At 46.7% G+C, this 23,081-nt stretch overlaps 1 protein-coding gene across 1 annotated transcript; it reads left to right on the top strand.

The window, feature by feature from the left end:
• Positions 1-13,333: 13,333 nt before the first annotated feature.
• Positions 13,334-15,194, top strand: LOC101287413 (cytochrome c oxidase subunit 5B, mitochondrial). Its single transcript, XM_004277775.4, has 4 exons — positions 13,334-13,520; positions 14,090-14,163; positions 14,332-14,431; positions 15,000-15,194. Exons 1-4 carry the CDS (start codon positions 13,418-13,420, stop codon positions 15,110-15,112), a joined length of 390 nt encoding a protein of 129 aa, XP_004277823.1. The 5' UTR covers positions 13,334-13,417; the 3' UTR covers positions 15,113-15,194.
• Positions 15,195-23,081: the final 7,887 nt, after the last annotated feature.

The following is a 23,081-nucleotide window of genomic DNA, read 5'->3' as shown; positions in this document are numbered from 1 at the left end:
TCCACAAAGAAAAGCCAAACAGTCTCCAGTATCATAAACCACACATCCGTCAGACTGGGCAGGGGAGGGAACAGACAGCCTTTCTGGAAAGAAAAAACGACAGCGACCCTTTGTGCCCTGGGGAACATGAAAAACAAATGCGCAAACAACAACAAACACCAAATCAATCAAAACACAAACCAATTCCAAATTGGCCTGAAGACATCTCCACTGCAACAAAGCGAACCATGCCTTGGTGACGGTGCCACCCGGGGAGAGGAGGGCCTGGCCTGTCTTCATCCGGGCCATCCCTGTGCTCAGATCAGAGTCAAACGCAAATGCACACGTGGAACAAAGAAATCCATGAAAGTACAAGCCGGGAGGACAGCTGACCGACACGGGGCTTGGGACCGACCAGAGTCCCAGCGGGGAAGTTACTGTGTGGCCACCATGCGCCTCTCGAGGACCTTCAGCCTCAGTTTCCTCACCTGTAAAACGGAGCTGGCCGGCCTACTCCCTGAGTTGCGGGAGGAAGTCGGCACAGGGAGCCCTCGTCACGAAGGGCACGGCTCAGGAGGCCCGGGAGGGTGGCAGGGGACAGGGCCGGCTAGCGGGGAAAGGGAGCGGGCACAGGACTCCAAGATGGTGGGGGTGGAGGACGCAGGACCGGCGGGCCGGCCGGGGACAGGCGCGGGTCCCTACCTCCTGGACTGCGGGGGCCTCCCAGCACCTCAAGGTCGGCCTCAGCAAGCCACTAACCTCTAGTAACAGCTTCCGGGACCGCTGCTCCCTGCGCGCCCAGCCTCCGGGCCGCGTGCGCAACTCCCTCCACGTGCGCACCACGTGCGCGCCCCCCAGAGGTTGCAGGCGGCCTCGCAGGCGCGCTCCCGGCACCAGCCCTGGCTCCCGCCAGCAACGGCTTGCCTCCCCACGCTGACCCTTAGTAAATTCAGTAAATCGCTGAATCCTTATCTGGGCACGATGGTGTCCGTTTTACAGATGAGGACACCAAGGCCCCGGGGGAAAGGGCCACTTGCCAAAGGCACACGGACAGAAGGGGGCGGTGTCAAGATTCGATTCCAGACCTGGTCGTCCTAGCACTTCGGTTCTTTTTAAAGTTGAGACGCTACAGGCCTTGTGTGTTGGGAGCACTGCGCTCGTAACCACCATCCATGGTTATGATTCGCCACGTTTTGCTTTGCGAATGGATCTGTCCCTGATTGTGTGTGAACGTCTGTGTGCACGCGCATTGGAGGGCCTTGGCCCTCAGACTCACACTCAACAAATACCGGTTGAGCCCCTACCCCATGCCTGGCATTGATTTGGGCCATTTACACATTATTCCTCTTTGTCCTCCGCCAGTCCTGCCATCAGTTAAAACCCACATCCTACTCTTCTGGAGAACTGATTTTTTTTTTTTTTTGGAGAACTGATTTTTAATTAGGCATCATGAGTAACTAATCATCCTCTTGTGTGGTTTTTCAGGCAGGATGGTGGAGAGCTGCTGCTGGAACTCTGGCTAAGCCCATACCGTGAGCAAGCCCCCTCTTCTGGGGCCAGGATGTGATGGCTGGGAAGGCAGCAGTCCTGCTGTGCTGGGAGGCCTTCCCAGCAACATTGCTGCTTTGACTTCCTTTGATCATCACCTCTAGGAGTTCAGGCCCATTAATTCATCTGACTTCCAGTTGTCAAAAGGGATAATGGAGAAGTTGAACAGATCCCATCTGAACTCCTTACTGTTGTTTGGAGAACTCTTGCCGTTTTAAACATATATAGGTTAGATCCATTTTAATGAGCATCATTTCAAAGTTTAAGATAAAGAGACAGGCAAAATTGAAAATAACCTACACAAGAATAATCCTTTTCAGTGTATAAATGCTTCCTCCAATTTTACCTCTTCACAGCAGGCTGGAGGGCATTACTGCTACCCTCATTCTTCAGATGAAGAAACTGAGGCTTGGAGGCCACCTGCCTGGCCCAGGGCCATACACGGGGTTATGAGAGCCAGCATTTAACCCCAGGGCTCTCCTTGCTACTGACCTGTCTTTCCCCACATCTCTTAGGGTTTTGCCTTCACTTTGGAGACCTGTTGTCCTACTTCTTTGCTTGTGTTCAGGGTCTGTGTCCTTGAGGCCCTCTGTATTCTTCCCAGAGGACCCTGGAGAGAGAAAAAGAGGTTTGGCCAACAGGGTTGCTTCGGGTGGCTCAGGGACTACAGGAGAGACCCCTGCAGGGCCTGGCCATGGGCAGCTGAGGACCTGCCCCGTTGTCCTCTCCCTCCCCCTCCTCCTACTCCTCCAGCTCCTCTTCCTGGGATCTCTGTTCCCTCAGGCCCTGCTCCAGGGGACCCCCTGCTATGCATGCCCACTCCTAGTGACTTGATCTCTTAGCCCAGTTAAAGAACTGTGTTCCTAAGAGTCCTTTGAACACACCCTAGTGATGGGACTGATTCAGGGGAGCTGGCCTTGCTCCTTCCCAAGTCATGCCACGTGAGTAGCTGCTTATTTTTCCAAAAGCCAGCCTGGAGTGACACTTCCAATTATTTTATTCATCCATAACTTCTACTTCATGTAATTATCATTTATTGATCACCTAGTAGGTGCTGCATACGCAATATGAGTTGTAATTTAACCCTTTTAAACAGCCCTACAAAAGGGAAATTGGAGGTTCAGAGAGGTTAAGAAAGTTGCCCAAGTTGCACAGCTGCTAGTTACTGAGACCATCTAAATCCATGTTTCTCTGACTCCATAGTCTATACCTCTTCCTCCACACTACACTGATTTCAAGATTTATTAGAGAAAAGATAAAAAATCAAAACCACAATGAGGGAGGAGACCCAAATTTTGGCCAACAGGGCTAATGTGATTATGTGAATGAATATTAAATCTGTCTCTGAGCTTCTTGGAAGCAAGAAAAAGAGGGGGGAAACATGAAGGGCTACATGCTTCTCTATATAATATAGAGTCTCTGAGGTAGGAGGAAATAAAATTTTTCCCTTATTTTCCATTCCAGAAGTCATTTCTCATGTGGGATTTTATACAAGGATATTATGTAACAAAATGAACAAAGTTTTCAACAACCAGGTACAGCAAAAGACAGCTCAACAATTGTCCTGTGTAAAGCGTTAGTCCATTCAGTAATCATTCAACAAACCCTGAGCACCTACCATGCCTTAGCCGCCTAGATGCAAACCACATGCAAAAAGATAATTACCCTGCAATGTAATCAACCCCATAATGGAGGTGTGCCTGATGCTTCTGGAGCACACAGGAGTGGGATGAGACCCTGCCGGTGAGGGGTGGGGGGAGTCTGATGACCTCACAGACAACGTAGCCCCACAGTCTTGAAGTTTGAGTTGGAAATGACAACTTATTTTCAAAAGGAGGAAAAAGCATGCGAGGAATGTGCCAAGACATGAATGCAAATGGTACATTTGAGGACTGGAATGTCACCTATCAGTGGGGCAGTACAGGACTCATAGGCGACAGCCAGCTTGATGAGGACTTCAAGGGCCAGGCTAAGGGGTTTCCTCAGCAGGATCCAATTCAGTACTGAAGGAACAGAGGCCAAACAGAGATGGGAGGAGCTGGGAACAGGGAGTCCCAAAAACGGTAGTAACAAGCCTACACGTGGGAGTCGGTGGCTAGGCCCCAAGAGGGGCCACCCAGGCGACTATTGCTGAGGAAGAACCACACACTGACAGGAGGGGAACCCCAGTGTGTCAGCCCAGAGGACAGATTCCAAGAACTGGATGAGGGGACCCAAAGTGAGCTCAGTTGGAAACCAGGTCGATTTTAAGAGTCTACAGAGAATTCAGGAGGTGAGGTCTAATACAAAGTTATTCCTGTAGATGAAGCATGTAATATCAAAACAAAAACCAGTGAGGGTGATTCCGTGCAAGACTCCACTGACAGGCCCAGAGCCTTTTTGGGATTAAAACACTCCTTCCTGGGACAGAACTGAGATTCAAGGATGAGGACTGAATAAAGGGTATATACCATGGGCTATCCTTGGCATGTCACTTTTCTGTGTTTTTTTTTTTTTTTTTAATTCTTTAGACCTGTATTTATTTATTTATTTTTATTTATTTATTTTTGCGGTACGTGAGCCTCTCACTGTTGTGGCCTCTCCCGCTGCGGAGCACAGGCTCCGGACGCGCAGGCTCAGCGGCCATGGCTCTTCCCGGACCGGGGCACGAACCCGTGTCCCCTGCATCGGCAGGCGGACTCTCAACAACTGTGCCACCAGGGAAGCCCTCTAGACCTGTATTTAGAGGATGATTTGAGCTCAGGCTCTCTGATGTCATTCTGGGAGGAGAACGTTTTGGAAGCTCCTTCTTTGAACCTTCTGCTTACTCTGAGCTGAACAAGTGTCCAGTTCAGATGAATTGCCCCAATAACCCTGTGGATTCATGAACTCATTTTTTGAATGTATTCACATGCATGTGTGCTTACCTATAACGTGTTCCCATCGGCTTACAAAAGCAGTGTACCAAAAAAAAAAAAAAAAAACACGTGGGGACTTCCCTGGCAGTCCAGCGGTTAAGACTCCGTGCTTCCACTGCAGGGGGAGCGGTTCAGTTCCTGGTCAGGGCACTAAGATCCCGCATGCACACACCACAGCACCCCCCCAAAATAAATAAATAAATAAAATTAAAAAATAAAAAAAACAAAAGCAGTATAGCTGACTTTTATGGAGACAACTGGGATTTGTTGAATACTTACTGCATGCTGGACTCCATGCTAGGTACTTGGATAAAGAGAGGAACAAGATGAATGTGGTCCAGCAGGTCCTGCCCAGGGGGAGCTCATACTCTAGTGGGAGAGAAAGGTGGATACACAGCCACTCTCTCAGCATCAAAGGCAACACAGCCATTTCCCATATGCTGCCTCATTTGACCCTCACAACCACCCTGTGAAGTGGACCTTTCTTTCTTTTTTGGGGGGGCTTGATTTCTAAAAGTTGAGATATAATTCATATACCATAAGTCATCCTTTTAAAGTGGTTTCTAGTATATGCACTAGGTTTGGCAATCATTATCACTAATTCCAGAACATCCTCAAAAGAAAAATCAGAACCCATTAGCAATCACTCCCATTCCCCTTTTCCCCCAGCTCCTGGCAATCACTGATCTACTTTCTGTCTCTACGAATTTGCCTGTTCTGGACATTTCCTATTTGTGGAAAAAACTATTCTTTCCCCCATTGTCTTTGCACCCTTGTTGAAAATCAATTGACCATTAATGTGTAGGGTTATTTCTGGACTGAGGTTACAGGTTACCATTTTATAGAGATTCAGAGAGATTAAGCTACTTGGCCAAGGTCACAGAGCTAATAAAGAAGACACTGGATTCAAACCCAGTTGCTTAGATTTGTCTAAAGTGCTATGAGAAAACACAATGGGGGAACAACTCTCCACCCTGGGAGGCAGGTGTCAGAACTGGTCCTAAAATCCCTAAAGGGAAAAAGCAGAGAGGCCTTTGGTAAAACAGCAAAGAATAAGTCGTGGTTGGAAAGCCAAGGGCGAGGGCAGCAGAGGCAGGATTTAAAGACTTGTCGGGGTAGTCGGCCTTCATTCTCTAGGAGAGGGGGAGTCCCTGGAGGTTTGTAAGCAGGGAAGAGGTGGACAGGGAGGGAGAGGTAGAGGACGCTTGGAGGGGAAAGATGGTGAGTTTGGATAACTTGATTCTGCAGTCCCTGAAGAACCACGAGGTGCCGATGGGGGTGGCCAGCTTAGTTGGAGAGAGTGGGCTGGGAGCGGGAAGAGGGCTCTGGTGGGGCTTGAGTCAAGGAAGTGGCAGCTGAGATCCAGCCTCCAGCAGAAGGAGAAAAGCCAAGAAGAGAGGCTGAAAGGCAGCCTTGAAGTTTAGTTTTGGGGAGGCAAGGAGGAGGCGGGTCACATTGGGAAGGTATCTAAGAAAATGAGGTTGTAAAGGAGTCTGGGGGTTGGCAAATAGGAGGACAGAATTTCAGGGCACAGTGTGGTCAGAAGGACGGCTGGGTGAGACCACGTGTAAGTGGTTGCTGAAGATGTAGACTCAGGGAGGGAGCAACTCTTGCAAGAAGTCTGGAACGAGAAGACAGATTGAGGACAGAGAGGCGCTGTGTGGAGGAAAGACTCGTGTCTCAGCACGCTTGAAGGCCAAGAGAAGGTGCCTGATGCAGGGACAGGAGGAAGAGCCCGGCAGGCGAAGGAGCAGCCCTGGGGAGGGGAGACCCAGTTCCTCCAAGACCAGAGAGAAGGAAGGAAGGGAGGGGAAGAGGAGGGTCAAAGAGGAAGAGGAGGGAAGGGAGGCTGAGTAAAATACAGGTGGGTAGGGCTAGGGCTTAGGAACAGTGCTCAAGGGCTTCCCTGGTGGCGCAGTGGTTAAGAATCCGCCTGCCAATGCAGGGGACACACGTTCGAGCCCCGGTCTGGGAAGATCCCACATGCCGCAGAGCAACTAAACCTGTGCACCACAACTACTGAGCCTGCGCTCTAGAGCCTGTGAGCCACAACTACTGAGCACACGTGCCACAACTACTGAAGCCCGTGTGCCTTGAGCACCGTGCTCCACGACAAAAGAAGCCACGGCAATGAGAAGCCCGCGCGCTGGAACTAGAGAAAGCCCGCGCGCAGCAGCAAAGACCCAACACAGCCAAAAATAAATCAATAAAAAGAAAGAAAGAAAGAACAGTGAGCAAAAGAACTGCCAAGCGGCCTTCCCTGGTAGCGCACTGGTTTAGAGTCTGCCTGCCGATGCAGGGGACACGGGTTCGTGCCCCGGTCCGGGAAGATCCCACATGCCGTGGAGCGGCTGGGCCCATGAGCCATGGCCACTGAGCCTGCACGTCCGGAGCCTGTGCTCTGCAACGGGAGAGGCCACGACAGTGAGAGTCCTGCGTACTGCAAAAAAAAAAAAAAAAAAAAAAAAGAACTGCCAAGCTCCCAATAACAATGGCTCAGCCAAGGGCAACAGTCACGAGCCTGTCATAGTGTGTGACGTTCTCCAGCAGTGCTAGCCACCTTGGAAGCAGGAAAGCAGAAAAAACACGGTTGCGTAAATTTAGTGTTGAGATCAGTGGGCAAGGGAGCAAGGAGCTGAAAACGTCGGTGACAGTGTGGTTGAGCCACCTGAGCAGGGATTGTCCCAGCTGGAGAATTATGCTGGTCACTCCCTGCCTGGTCCCCCAGGTCCACGCTCCACCCCTCTCCCTGCTCTCTCTGCTTGGGGGGCACTAACCTCCATGGCCCACATCCAGGGACTCCCTTGTCCTCTGGTGGCCAGCCAGGCAGCGAGGAGGGTGGGAGGAGAGCGAGGCTGGGGAAGCAGGGGCCCTTCCCGCCCCCGCCAGGCTCTGGCCCGGGCACAGCGCCCCCTGCTGCTACAGTGGTCACCACGTGCCAACACTGCCTGGCCCAGGTGGTCAGAGCATCCCACCATGGCCGTCCCTGGTCTTCACCATCCCTTGGGGTTCCCTAAACCCTGTGCACCCTCTGCAAACAGTCCTCTTCTAACCTCTTCCATGCAGTGCAGTGGGGCCCCAACTGACTTGGGAACAACAGATCTTGGCCCAGAGGGAGGGGGAAGGAAGAGGTGGATGTAGAGGAAGAGAGGAATACTAGGACTTCCCAGGTGGGGTTCAGGTTCCTCCTTGAAAGAATAAACAGAACTCTACAGGGCTGGGCAGGGGGATCAGTGGGTGAGAGAAGAGTCCTGGGAGGAGGAGGAAGGGCGGCAATTCACCTTTCTCCTGCGTGAGGTGTCCTGTACTGCCCCGTGGTTCACCAGACTGCTTTCATTTCACACACACACACACACACACACACACACACACACACACAGTAAATAAGAAGCTCCCTCGGATCCCTCTGAGCCTCAGCCCGGCCAGGCCCCGTGCTGACACGGCGCCAGGTGACCCATTTTGGGTTTGCAGCATCTGCACAAAAACATTCAGTTTGTTCTGACCTGGCTTTTCCACCAGAAGGGTCCTGGCCCCCAGCAGCCTGCCAGAGGTTCAGCCCCTGGGTCACATGATCCTCAGCTCCCACTAGGAGGCGCCGGGGCTCCGAGCTGTCCCTGAATGCTGCAGGATGGGGCCAGGCCTCACGCGGCAACTGTCTCCCTCACGCCTTGTTATAATTAAAAACTGGTCCTGCATCTGCTTTTGTAAGAGGTGGGGCCTCTGTGATCCAGTCAGAGCTGCTCTTTCTGGCAACAGAATTGCAGATTAAGTCCTTTTTTTTGACCCCATTCCTTCAAGCTTGTGTGAACTTGGCCCAAGTGAAGATCAACCTCCCCCCTTCCAATTCCTCCTGATAGATTCAAGGCAGAAGCCACATTTGACTCACTCTTGAATAGTGACCAGCCTTGGCCCATGGAAAGGAATTGATATAACTTCCCTAACATTGAGTCTCTGCAAATCAATTAAACAATCTCCCAAAATAATATGAATAGCCAATTTTAAAAATGTTTATTTCATTTCTGAACAGATGATACATTCACACAGTTAAAACAAGACCCCCAAATGGTATAAGAGGCCTGCAGGGAACAGTCTCACTCCACCCCGTCCTCAAGGGCCCAATTCCCTCCCCCACCCAACATGGACACAGAGGTAACTACTTGTACTGGTTTCCTGTGTATCCTTCCAGAGTTCCTTTAGGTAAATACAAGCAACTATGAATGTACTGAATAGACAGTTTTTAAAAAAATACTCATTAATGATTTAATTTTTTTTATTGAAGTATAGTTGCTGTACAATATTTTATAAATTACAGGTGTACAATATAGTGATTCACAATTTTTAAAGGTTATACTCCATTTATAGTTATTATAAAATATTGGCTATAGTCCCCATGTTGTACAATATATCCTTACATGTTATTATATAAAAACATAATAGTTTGTACCTCTTAATCCCCTGCCCCTATCTTGCCCCTCCCTCCTTCCCCCCTCCCCACTGGTAAGCACTAGCTTGCTCTCTATATCTGTGAGTCTGCTTCTTTTCTGTTATATTCACTAGTTCTTTAGATTCCACATGGAAGTGATATCATACAGTCTGCCTGACTTGTTTCACTTAGCATAACGCCCTCCAAGTCCATGCATGTTGCTGCAAGTGGCAAAATTTCATTCTTTTTTATGGCTGAGTCATATTCCGTTGTATGTTATGTGTGTGTGTATCTATCTATGTATCTATGTATCTATGTATCTATCTATCTATCTATATATATATCACGTCTTCTCTATCCATTCATCTGTTGATGGACACTTAGGCTGCTTCCATATTTTGGCAATTATAAATAATGCTGCTATGAACATTGCGGTGCATGTATCTTTTCAAGCTAGTGTTTTGGTTTTTTTCTGATATATACCCAGGAGTGGAACTGCTGGGTCATATGGTAGTTTTGAATAGACAGTTTTTAAGCCAGCATTAACTGAGCGCTTACAATGTGTTAGGCATGGTTCTGAGCACTTTGTGTTAACTCGTTTAGTCCTCAAAACAGCTCCAGAGGTAGGTGGTATGCCCGTCTGAAAGAAAATGAAACTGAGCCCAGCAGTTCACAGCCGAGGAAATGCAAATAATCAATAAACTTATGAAATGAAGGTCAGTTGCCTTAGAGTTCAGGGAACTTAAATACGAACTCCAACAGCATCTTTTTTTTTAAATTAATTTATTTTATTTTTGGCTGCGTTGGGTTTTCGTTGCTGCACGCGGGCTTTCTCTAGTTGCGGCGAGCGGGGGCTACTCTTCCTTGTGGTGGCTTCTCTTGTTGTGGAGCACGGGCTCTAGGCACGTGGGCTTCAGTAGTTGTGGTACATGGGCTCAGTAGTCGTCGCTCGCTGGCTCTAGAGCGCAGGCTTAGTAGTTGTGGCGCACAGGCTCAGTTGCTCTGCGGCATGTGGGATCTTCCCGGACCAGGGCTCGAACCCATGTCGCCTCGCATTGGCAGGCAGATTCTTAACCACTGTGCCACCAGGGAAGGCCCTCCAACAGCATCTTATTTTCCATCCATCAGTGGGAAGACTTGGCAAAATGTGGGTAACCCTCACATGTGGAGGTGGGAACCGGCACTCACGTGCCCTGCTGGTGGGAGCATGAACTGCTTCAAACTTTTGAGAAAACAGTCTGGCAGAATTTTTTTTTTTTAATGACGTAGATTTTAAAATTATTAATATTTTGCCGTATTTTCTGCAGAGCTTTCTTTAAAAACAAAAAAAGCTTTACAGACACTATCAAAACTCTCTTGACTCTTGGGGACTTACCTGGCTGTCCAGTGGTTAAGACTCCGCCCTTCCATTGCAGGGGGCGCACGACATACCACACGGTGTGGCCACGAAAAAAAAAAAGCTCTCTTGACCTGGTTGGAAGGTGCATAGATTTGTTCTTACCCTGTATAGAAATTTTTGCACTATTTTTTATATTATATATTGCAATAACATTTTTTTTTGTTTTTTTGGGCAGAATTTATTTTTATATTTGATGTACACATCCTTTGACCCTATTCCTCATAAATGAAGACTCCAGAATATAAGGCTATATATACTGCAGATGTGCATCCCAGCATTGACAGGCAAAAAACTAGAAACCATCTGCATATTCATCAAGAGGAAAATGGTTGGGTAAATTCATAGGTAGTACTTTCACAGTAGGGAATATTATGCAGCAACTACATAAAATGAGTCAGAGCTCTATGTATCGATTTGTGATGCCCACAAAATATTTCTAAGTGAAAAAAGAAATTTACTCATAATTTGTATAATAGTGATATATTTTTCTATTTTCTATTCATTTATATTTCTGTATATTTTTAAGAAACATCGCAATATGTGTATTTGTTGAATATGACTGTAGGAGAATGGAGTCGTGATTCTCAATCGGGCAATTTTGCCCTCCAGGGGACATATGGTAATGACTGAAGACGTTTTTGGTTGTCACCACTGGGGAGTGCTAATGGCACAGACGCTGAACATCCTGCAATGCACACGGGAAAGCACCTCCCCCCACAACACCCTGAAAGTAATTTTCCAGCCCCAAATGTCAATAGCACTAAACTTGAGAAACCCGAGCAGAGAAAAAGGAAGAAAAAGGATAAACATGAAACTGTCAACAATCAACTTTTTCCTTAAACATATGTGTTGTTTGACTTATTACAATGAGCGTTTATTTTGACCACTATAGGAATTTTCCTATAAAAGTAAAAAATAATACTCAATAAAAGTTTATTATTTTGGCAAAGACAACGGAGTAGGAAGGAGTGGTAGGCCGTTCCCCAAGCCAATCTGTTTCTCAAGGAGACATTTGAGGGCAGGGTTGTAAGCGGAGGGTGGTGAGAGCTCGAGGAAGCCAGGGGCGGGAACTGTGGGGATGCCCTGGAGCCTGGTCCCGACTTTGGAGCTCACCAGCTTAGACTGAATAATCTTAGGGCTTTTGTGAGCTAAACAAAGACCTGCAAAAAACATCCTATGATTAGGCAAGCCTACTGTGAGAGGGAGAAACAAGCCTCAACTCTATTTCCATTTTATAGCCTGGAATAAACTATCTTATGGTCAGGCAGGAGGGAACCATAACACATCAGAACAGAATTTCTCCCTGGTCCGCTGAGAGTTGGGTTAGCAGGTGTTTCTTGGCAAACAGTGCTCAATTATGATGGGAAAATTAAACAGCATTCTCTGTTGCAGTCCTCATCAGTCTTTAACATGCTAGTGTCTTCATCTCCAAAAGGGTGGTTATCAAATGCAGAACTTTCCTATCTTGACCGAGTCCTTTTTACTGAGAGCATATCCGGAGACCAGGAGTCCATGGGATATACTTTGGGAAATACTAATCTGTCTAATCATAATTTTACTGATGAGGAAATGGTGGCCAAAACAAAAAGTGACTTGCTGAGTTGGCTGGTGGGGTTCCATCCCAGAACACCTATTTTCCAGACCAATGCTTTTTTCTCCCTCCAGCATTAAACATCTAACCATAAGTACACATCAACTATAGATTCTTGGGGAACATTCCTAGGACTTAAGGGAATTTTTTCCCAATTTAATTTGGAAGGGGTGCAGTGGAGGTAAGGAAGAAGGGATTAACAGCAGAAGCCATTAAAAGCAAAACACATCTTTAAAGAGGATCCAGACATCTTTGGCCTTAGGGATGATTTTTTTTTTTTCTTGATAGAGGGTCACCCACGAAGACCAGCTGTGCTCACGTGAAGAAATGCTCCATCAGGTCCTTTTGAAAATATAACCCCCACGGGACAGGTGGGAACACCTGGGACTTCAACCCTCCCCAATTCAACCCTCCTCAAATTGACCTCATTGGGCCAGGAGAAGCCCTACAAAACTGATTCCGTATATTCTCTCCAAAAAATAAATTTACTAAAATTTACTTGATCCTATTATATGCCGGGCCTCTGCAAGGCAGTGAGAATTCAAAGGTGAATAGTGCATAATTCCTGCTCTGAAGGGGTTTTCTATCCGGTAGGGAAACCGATACTGCATGCAGCCAGACTGTGACAGGGCTATAATGACAATGGGAACTAGGGCCTAGGAGCCCATGGCAGGCAGTGTTTACAAAGCCCACCCTAAGAAACTTGCACATCTTAGCTTGTGGGCAATGGGGGAGCTACGGAAGATGTTTTCAGTTTTAAACGCAGAACTCCCGTCCCAGTACGTTCTGGGACTCCATTCTCCATTATCAACTCTGCTTCCTGCTTCCCCTCCCTTAACCTCTTCTGAGTTAACAGCCTCCCAGTAGCCACCCCTTCACCCTACATCACCAAGGTCTTTGGTCCTGGGAGGGGCCCACAGTCTGGCCCTACCTTCCTCCCCCTCCCCAGCCTCGCCTGAGGCCTGGACCAGGAAACTGATGCTTGGACTGCGGGCAGGTCCTGCCCAAGTTCTTGTAGGCTGGGCCACAAGTTTGCAGTGGCTCACACACTGCCAAGAGAACCAGCATCACAATTAGCATGCATCACAACTAACACAGTGGCCTCTGGGAGTCCACTCGTAAATCTGGACAGTTCGGTGTGCAGCAAGTATCCTGACAGGCACTGGCTTCACGTCTTCCATCAGCTGCCTCCACGCTGCTTGAGCACCACTATCATGCAAGAAGCACAGGAACTCCAGTGTGGTTGACCCGTTCCACGGACGAAGACCCTGAGGCCCACAGACGCAAAACGAGTTGCACCTAATCCCAGCGTTAGTAAACAGCAGGGTCGCCAGAAGCCTACAACTGACACCCTGACGGCCTCCACGCCTGCCCGGCTGCACGGCGGACGCAACGAAGCAGAGCTACGCATGCGCAGCCTTTCCCGCGGCCCCGCCCCCCGGCCGAGTCAGGTGAGTGGGGCGGGCTCCAGGCCGGAAGGAAGCGGAAGGTGGACACGGAGGGGAAAGAAGCCCTCCCCCGGAAGTGCTTTCTGCCTCCGGAGCCTGCTCCCGGAAGTGCTGGTGTTTGTAGCTGGCGTGATGGCTTCAAGGTTACTCCGCGCAGCTGGAGCGCTGGCCGCGCAGGCCCTGAGGGCCCGCGGTCCCAGTGGAGTCTCCGTGGTGCGCTCTATGGCGTCTGGAGGTACTTGGCCTGCCGGGAGCGCCGGGGACCCGCGCCGTTGCCCTCCCGGGGTGGTGTTAAGGCAGCAAGGAGCGGGGGGGGGGGTTTGAGGCCGTTCAGCTCCTCCGGGCCCCAGTGACCGCCCCAACGGACTCGAGAACCTCAGACTCCGCGGGCGTCTCCCCGTTGTTCTCGGCCGCCGCTGCTACTGACCACCATACTGACCCTTCTGCGAAAAAATCCTAAACGGAGACGCCGGCTGACCTTGGTGGGCAGGGGTTGCATCCGGGACGTGGGGGGGCTAAGCCGCCCTTCAGGCCCGCGCCCGCCTCAAGGTCGATGCACTCCGCTAGGACTCTGGTTGACCTGGTTTTAGAAAAAATGTGCCGAAAAATGGGCTTCCATGGTCGAAGGAAGAAAGGATCACCCCGTGTACCACTTTTGGGTATCGTGACTCTGGTCCTTAGGGGTCAGTGGGTATGGGTAACCTCTAGGAGCCTGTGGACCCACTAAAAGTATGCAGAGATGTCCATATGTGCATTTTCTTTGATCATTTCAGGCGACATCATAATTCACGTATTTTCCTTTAGGTGGTGTTCCTACTGATGATGAGCAGGCCACTGGGCTGGAGAGGGAGGTCATGCTGGCTGCACGCAAGGGACTGGTGAGGAGAACCTTGTGTCTTCTCGGGAGCTCATGGCCTTGGATGGAGTCAGAGCGGCCTCCTCTCTGGGAGCCTTCCATCCAGGAAACCTGGCTTGTGGCAACAGTACTGCTATCCCCTAGAGGGTAGGGGTCATTTGGCATAATGGGTCCTTCATTTGTTTTTCAGGACCCGTACAATATACTTGCCCCAAAGGCAGCCTCAGGTACCAAGGAAGACCCTAATTTAGTCCCCTCCATCACCAATAAGCGGATAGTGGGCTGCATCTGTAAGTACCTCACCACTGTTTTCTTATCCATTTGTTTAATATTTGTTTAATATACAGGATGTCTATCAGCTGCTTCACATCTGTTGTTGTGTGTGAGTGTAGGTGTATAAAGAAGATGTGTGTGTAAATAAGTTGTTCTAAGGGTCTTGGCCCTCAGGCCTCTCTGCCCGAGTAGGTCATCCTTAATGGTAAAGAGGCCTGGAACATCAATAATACTGGCTCATTGGAGAGGCAGCGTGAAGGAGTATTCATCTACAAAATATTTATTGTACTTTCTCTTTGCCACACACCATGTTAGGCACTAGGGGTACATACCAGGATGGACCCAGCTTTGGGGTTCTACATAGGCAGGGAACTGTGAGAACCTGTGGTGACTCTGATAAGAGATCAGCTTACTCACAGGTAAACTTGGCTTCAGTTTCTTCATCTGAAAAATGGGGAGAGAGCTTGAACTGATAAGGTGTCGGCCATAACTCTGTGTCTCAGAGGTGTCTGAGGAAGAGAGGTTAACGTTGAAAAAGTCCCCTCTTCTAGGCTGGATGGCCTTCAGCCACCTTTTTTCTTTCAGGTGAAGAAGACAACAGTGCTGTCATCTGGTTCTGGCTGCATAAGGGCGAGGCCCAGCGATGCCCTAGCTGTGGAACCCATTACAAGCTGGTGCCCCACCAGCTGGCCCACTGAGCCCCTGCACTAACTCACTCAAAATGTGATGTAAAGTTTCTTCTTTCCAGTAAAGACTAGCCATTACATTGGCTTCTCCTTCCATAGTTGGCTGGTCTTATTTCTTTCCTGTGTTTTTTGGGAAGGAATGGATGATTATGTTGGGAATAGCTATCTGTTAATAGTAGCTTGCCATCCACTTGCTTTTGAACACCGAGATTGCCAGTTCCCTAATGCAGTGGTAGCTACCACCTGGCATGGGGAAAATGGGCTGTGGAGTCAGGCCGACTGGACTTGTAATACTGGCTCCATCATCTAGCTTTGTCACTGGGGGCCTGCTCTCTGAGGGTGGGTTACATCTTAATATAAATAAATAAATAAATACCTTGTGAGGTGTTAAGAATAATATATATAAAAAGAGCCTGGCAGATAGTAGGTCCTCACATTATTGTAAAGACAGAGTGGCCTTGTGGGGAGAGTTTTGGCTTTGAAGTCTTAAGGGACCCAGGTTCAAAGCATAGTTCATGGGGATGCCATCAGCAAAATCTAGAATATGGGACAATTCCAGAAAACAGCAGCCAGTTTCTTCAAATAAATTGCAAGCAGAAAAAAAACAGGTATGAGTACTTATCAAGTGAAACATGAGGAAGATACCAACCAAGAGCAGTGCGTGGACCTTGTTTGGATCTTGATGTGAGAAAATCAACTGTAAAGAAAAATATCAAATACGATATTTGGTATTTAGGGACTTATTAAATTTTAGACATGTTAAAGGAATTAGTTTTTTTTTTTATGCTTTAGTAATATATACTGAGGTACTTAGGGGTGAAATATGTCTGAGATTAACTTTAAAACAGAAGAAGGAAGAGAGTAGTTTGGGATATGACTGATCCATTGTAGCCAGGTACAAGAGGGGTTGTTGTGGGCTTCCCTGGTGGCGCAGTGGTTGGGAGTCCGCCTGCCGATGCAGGGGACATGGGTTCGTGCCCCGGGCCGGGAAGATCCCATATGCCACGGAGCGGCTGGGCCCATGAGCCATGGCCGCTGAGCCTGTGCGTCCAGAGCCTGTGCTCCGCAACGGGAGAGGCCACAACAATGAGAGGCCCGCGTACTGCAAAAAAAAAAAAAAAAAAAAAAAAAAAAAAAAAAAGAGGGGTTGTCGTTTTTCTACTTTTGTGTATGTTTGAACTTTATCATAATAATAAACCAAAAAAAAAGTTGAGAGAAACAAAAGCCCGATTCAGTCCCTTTATACCTGTGACACCTTGGACAATTAATTTCTCAAAAGCTGTTTTATCTGTAAAATGGAAATAGTACATATTTTGTTTTCGGATTTGCCATAGAGGTGGCTTTGGTTACTATTGCCACAAAATTGATGCAAACTAGATCTGTAAGTTGAATTGATAATGGGAGAGAAAAGCCCTTTCCTTCATCTTTTTTTCTTAATTTAAATTTATTTATTTACTTTTGGCTGCATTGGGTCTTCGTTACTGTGCATGGGCTTTCTCTAGTTGTGGCGAGCGGGGGCTACTCTGTTGCGGTGCGTGGGCTACTCTGTTGCGGTGCGTGGGCTTCTCACTGTGGTGACTTCTCTTGTAGAACATGGGCTCTAGGTGCGCAGGCTCAGTAGTGTGGCTCGCGGTCTCTAGAGTGCAGGCTCAGTAGTGGCGCACGGGCTTAGTTGCTCCGCGGCATGTGGGATCTTCCTGGACCAGGGCTCAAACCTATGTCCCCTGTATTGGCAGGTGGATTTTCAACCACTGTGCCACCAGGGAAGCCTCTTGCCTTCATCTTGCCTTACCTCCTCTTAAAGGTACAAAGCTACTGCATCCTTTCCTGGCTGTCATCTCATTTCCAGGAAATGTCCAAGCATTTATCTGCCATTCAGGGCCATTCTCTGGGAAGGGGACACCTAAATAGCCACCTACCACTCCCACCTTAAATGCTGTTATAAACAAGAGTTTCCCAGTCAGGAAGACTGGTTTAGTGCTACCCTCAAGCCCTCTTGTCTGGCCCATCTCCTGCATCCTCTTTCCTTTTTCACCGTCTCCCTTTCCAGTGAAAACTCTGCTTAGAGTGGACTTTTTGACTCTTCACATCATTATTTATTCTGTCTGCTTCCTCCCTCATCTCCAAGCCCACCTTGCATCTTTATTATTTTTTAACTTTTAAAATGGAAATATATTACAATATTATGTTTCAGTTGTACTACATTATGAAATGATCACCATGATAAGTCTAGTAACCATCTGTCCCCATACAAAGTTATTAAACTATTATTGACTATATTCTTTATGCTATAAATTACATCCCCATGGCTTATTTATTTTACAACTGGAGGTTTGTACCTCTTAATTCCCTTCACCTATTTTGCTCCTACCCACCTCCCCTGTTCTCTGTTTCTGTGAGTCTATTTTCATTTTGTTTTTTAGATTCCACATGTAAGTGAGATCTTACAGTTTTTGTCTTTCTCTGTTTGACCTATTTCACTGAGCATAATACCCTCTAGGTCCACCGATGTTGTCACGAATGGCAATATTTCATTCTTTTTTATGGTGGAGTAATATTCCATTGCATATATGTATATATTCATCTATTGTTGGACACTTAGGTTGCTTCTATATCTTAGCTATTATAAATAATGCTGAAATGAACATTGGTATGCACATATCTTCTTGAATTTTTTTCTTTGGGTAAATACCCAGAAGTGAAATTGCTGGATCATATGGCAGTTCTATTTTTAATTTTTTGAGAAAATTCCATAGTGGCTGCACCAATATACATTCTCACCAATAGTGCACAAGGGTTTCCTTTTCTCCACATCCTTGCCAAATTAGTTATTGCCTTTTTGCTGATAGCCATTCTGATAGGTGTGAGATGTTATCTCATTGTGGTTTTGATTTGCACTTCCCTGATGATTAGTGATGTTGAGCATCTTTTCATGAGTCTGTTGGCCATCTACATGTGTTTGGGAAAATATCTATTCAGGTCCTCTGCCCATTTTTTAATTAAGTTGTTTGTTTTTTTGATGTTGAGTTGTATGAGTTCTTCATCTATTTTGGATATTAACCCTTATTGGATATATTATTTGTAAATATCTTCTCCCATTCAGTAGGCAGACTTTTTGTTTTTTTGATACAAATCTGTTTCATTGACGTATGTGTCTGTTTTTGTGCCAGTGCCATACTGTATTGATTGCTGTAGCTTTGAAGTATAGATTAAAATCAGGGAGTATGACACATCCATCTTCGTTCTTCTTTCTCAAGATTGCTTTGGCTATCAGGGTCTTTTGTAGTTCCATACAAACTCTGGAATTATTTCTTCTAGTTCTGTGAAAAATGCCACTGGTATTTTGATAGGGATTTCATTGAATCTGTAGATTGCCTTAGATACCCCCTTGCTTTTCTCTTTTAAAAATTTTAACCAGTTTTCCCCTAAGAAAGAAAAATCTCCATATATTTCCAGACTGTGGTGGCAGAATAATGGTCCCCCAAAGATGTCCATGTCCTAATCCCAGAACCTGTGAATACGTTAGGTCGAACAGTAAAAGGTTGTTAAGATTGCAGACAGAATTAAGGTTGCTAATCAGCTGACCTTAAAATAGGGAGAGTAACCTGGATTATCCAGGTGGGCCCAGTAATCACAAGGGCGGCAGAAGAATGAGAGTCAGGAGGATGTGACTGTGGAAGAATCGTCAGAGGGATGCAATGTTACTGGTTTAAAGATGGAAAAAGGGGATCACAGGCTAAGGAATGCAGTTAACCTCTAGAAGCTGGGAAAAGCAAGGAAATGATTCTCCCCCAGTCTCCACAAAGAAACACAGCCCTGCTGCCACATTGATTTCAGTGCAGTGAGACCCATGACAGACTTCTATAGAACTGTAATGCTTTAATGGCATCAATAGATCAGTGAATTCAAGTCCTGTCTCCTGAGTTAGTGGGTCTCAAATTTCGCTGCACATTAGAATCACCTGGGTATATTTTTGTTCCCCATACCCGGCTCACACCCGGACCACTGAAGCAGAGTCTCTGGGGGTGAGACCCAGGCATTATTACTTTATAAAGTTCCCCAGGTGCTTTCAACATGCCGCCAAGGCAGAGAACCTCTACCTCAGGCTAACCACAAAAGCACAAAAGCATGAAGAGCTCTTTTTCTTGCCTGTTGGTAACTGGGAGCCCTAGGGGCAAAGAGGAAATGTAACACCCTAAACTAGGAGCGCCAGACCTTTGCCTGTGGGTAGAAATGGGCTCCATCCAGCCATTTAGCAGCTTAGAAATTGGATCCTGTCTCTCCTCACTAGGCAAGAATACAGGTATCTCTCTAATGGTATTTATTAAACAACCTGAAAGTACAAAGATCTTTTTTTCTGGAACCACTTGAGTAAGTTGCTATCTGATGCCCCATCACAGGTTAGTGTGCATTTCCTACAAAGACATTCTCTCCTATACCTGCAATGTGACTATCAAAATCAGGAAATTACAACTTGTACATTTCTACCATTTAATCCTCAGACCCTGTTCAAGTTTTGCTAAATGTTCCAATAACGTCCTTTATAGCAAAGAATCCAGTTCCTGTTACCTTTAGTTGTTATGTCCCTTTAGCCTTCTCCATTCTGGAACAGTTCTTCAGTCTTTCCTTGATTCCTGTGACACTGACAGCTTTGAAAATTACACCAAGAACTTAGGTTTGTCTGAGGTTTCCTCATGATTGGATTCAGGTTATGCATCTTGGGCAGGAGTAACACAGAGGTGATGCTGGACGCTTCTCAGTGGGCACATGACGTCGATTTGTCCAGTTGCTGATGAGGTGTTCACTTTGGTCACTTGCTTAATGTCTGCCAGGTTTCTTCACTGTATAGTTGCTCCTCAAATATTATTATTTTAAATTTAATTTTAGTTTTTTGGCCATGCTATGTGACTTGCGGGATCTTAATTCCCTGACCAGGGATTGAACCCTTGCCCTCAGCAGTGAAAGCGCAGGACCACCAGGGAATTCCCACCCCTTAATTTTTTTTTTTAATTTTTATTTATTTATTTATTTTTGTCTGTTTGGGTCTTCGGTGCTGCGCACAGGCTTTCTCTAGTTGTGGTGAGTGGGGGCTACTCTTTGTTGCGGTGTGTGGGCTTCTGGTTGCGGTGGCTTCTCTTGTTGGGAGGACGGGCTCTAGGCGTGAGGGCTCAGTAGCTATGGCACATGGGCTTAGTTGCTTTGCGGCATGTGGGGTCTCCCTGGACCAGGGCTCGAGCCCATGTCCCCTGCATTGGCAGGCGGATTCTTAACCACTGCGCCATCAGGGAAGTCCCCACCACCCCTTAATTATTAATAAGTATCTTACAGGGCAAATACTTTGAGATATCAATACCCTGTACCTCATCGAACTTTCAATTTATTAATTTATATCAGTATAGACTTATGCTTTCACATTGTATTCAATGAATTATAATTCATAACTGTCATTATTTTTTGATGTTTAATTTGTTCCAAATTTGACCAGTGGAAGCTTCTTCAAGCGGGCTCCTGTGGCCTTTTGACATGCCCCTATCATTCTTGTAGCACTTCTTTTATTCTCTGGCACAAAATGTTGCAGGCTGTTAAACCCGTGAGGTAGGTGCTATTATTATCACCCCCATATTAGAGATGCGGGAACCTAGGAACAGCTCCAGATTACACAGCTAGTTAGTTGTGGTGGCAGGATTGTGAATCCAGACCATTTAGCTCAAGCCTGAGCTTTTCCCCTCTAAGTTTTTATTTTGAAATAATTTTAGACCTATAGAAAAGTTGCAAAAATAGTATAGAGTTCCTGTTTACCTTTCACCAGTTTCTGCTAACATTAACCTATGACATTAACACATAGTACAGTGACTGAAACCAGGAAATTCACATTGATACAGTACTATTAACTGATTTTGCCGGCTTTTTCAGTAAGGTCCTTTTCTGATCAGAATCTCATGTTGCATTTCACTGTCATACCTCCTTGGTCTCCTCAAACCTGTGACAGTTCCTCAGTCTTTGTCTTTATAATCTGTCACTTTTGAACAAGATCGCTGGTCCACTGATTTATAGAATGCCCTCAGTTTGGGTTCGCCTGCTGTTTGCTCCTGGTTAGGTGGAGGTTATCCAAGAATACACAGGTAACATTGCCGTCTCTTAATGCATCACGTCAAGATAGTGATTACCGGGGATGTAAACTTTGATCATTTGGTTAAGGTGATACCTACTAGGTTTCTCCACTGTAAGGTTACTATTTTTCCTTTTTTTTTTTTTTTTTTTTTTTTTTTTTTTTTGCGGTATGCGGGCCTCTCACTGTTGTGGCCTCTCCCGTTGCGGAGTACAGGCTCCGGATGCACAGGCCCAGCGGCCATGGCTCACAGGCCCAGCCGCTCCGCGGTATGTGGGATCTTCCCGGACCAGGGCACGAACCCGTGTCCCCTGCATCGGCAGGCGGACTCTCAACCACTGCGCCACCAGGGAAGCCTATTTTTCCTTTTTTAATTAGTAAGTACTTCATGGGGAGATACTTTGAGACAGCGCACATGTCCTTATTTTTTGCTTACTAGTTTTTGCATCCATTTTTGCCTGCAGCAATGATAACTGTGATGTTTGCCTAACAGTGATTTTCTGTTATTCCTTCTACATTCATTAATTGGAATTCTACAAGTAAGAACTGTCCCTTCTCCCCCATGATTGATCTCAGACTGGACTCATGACTATTTTATTCTATGACTTATAATCCAGTATAATACAAATATAACCCAGTATAATACAAATATAATCCAGTATAATACAAATATAATCCAGCATAATACAAATATAATCCAGTATAGTACAAATATATCCAGTATAATACAAATCTGACCACTGGGTGCTCCTGCCAGTTGTTTCCCGAGTCCTTTAGAGAGGCCATCTTCTTTTTTGAGCACTTCCTTCCTTTACAGTACCACAGGATATTCTAGGCTAGGCTCATTTTATACTTTCTCTGCCCCAGGTCTGCAATTTCTCCAAGGACCTCTGGTTCCTTTTATTGAAGAATTGTATTTAGAAACCAAGATCTGGATACTATATGTGCTTATTGCCACTGGGGTGTCATTGTCTCTAGGCCCTCTGAGCAGACAGTGCTAAGAAATATACACACATATATTCTAACCCATTTACTTCAGTATCTTTCTGTATGTATGATAAAAGCCATGAGCTCATACTACCTCCAATCCCCATCCAACACCACAGGGTTCATTCTAGCCTTATCACCGTCTCATTTGTAGCTTTTTTCCAACAGTGAGAAACCCAGCAGGGCTAGAGCTCTGTAACCACACCATCCCTGCAGGAGAGGGAGTAGGGAGAGTGTTGCTCGGCCTTAAAGGATGGGATTTTGACAGACATTAGGGAAAGTCATTCCCAGCAGACAGAAGACCATGAGTAGAGGCTGGCAGGCAAATCAGGGCATGACAATGCCTAAGCCTAACACAGGGAAGGAACAAGACTCCAAAGGGCCACAATTAAACGCAACAATGCATAGCTCACGAGGGCAATTTCACCAGCAGTTTTGCATCAATTCAGTTTTATTTCACCAAGCAGTGGAGAACCGCCTGACATTTTGGATTAGGAAGTGGCAGAGCCAAGGCTATCTGGGCTTTAGATCCAAGGGCAAATGGATTGGGTGGGGAGGATGGAGCTGTGGTCATGAGCTAGGGTGGTGGCGGTGGCTACTGTGGAAAAGAAACCAGGTGGGAAAGGCACTACAGAACCAACAGAACCTGGCAACTGACAGAACGTGGGGAAGGTAAGAGGAGGGAGAAGGCAAAGTGACAAGGCTCTAAGCCTGTGTGCTTGGGAGAAAGTGGTACCATAAACAGAACCCCAAACAAAGGTCTCTCTGTAAATTCTGTTTCCCCTTGGGGACAGGCACGCTGTGACCACAAAGCCTCACAAAATGTTCTCTGAAGACAGGCCTGACTCAGTGACGTCTCCTCTCCTGCCTGATCTCTTGAGTTCC

The sequence above is a fragment of the Orcinus orca genome, chromosome 13, assembly GCF_937001465.1.
Source record: "Orcinus orca chromosome 13, mOrcOrc1.1, whole genome shotgun sequence".
NCBI classification, from domain to species: Eukaryota; Metazoa; Chordata; class Mammalia; order Artiodactyla; family Delphinidae; genus Orcinus; species Orcinus orca.
Note: the sequence above shows the minus strand (reverse complement) of the source record. Positions and strands in the feature narration are given on the sequence as shown.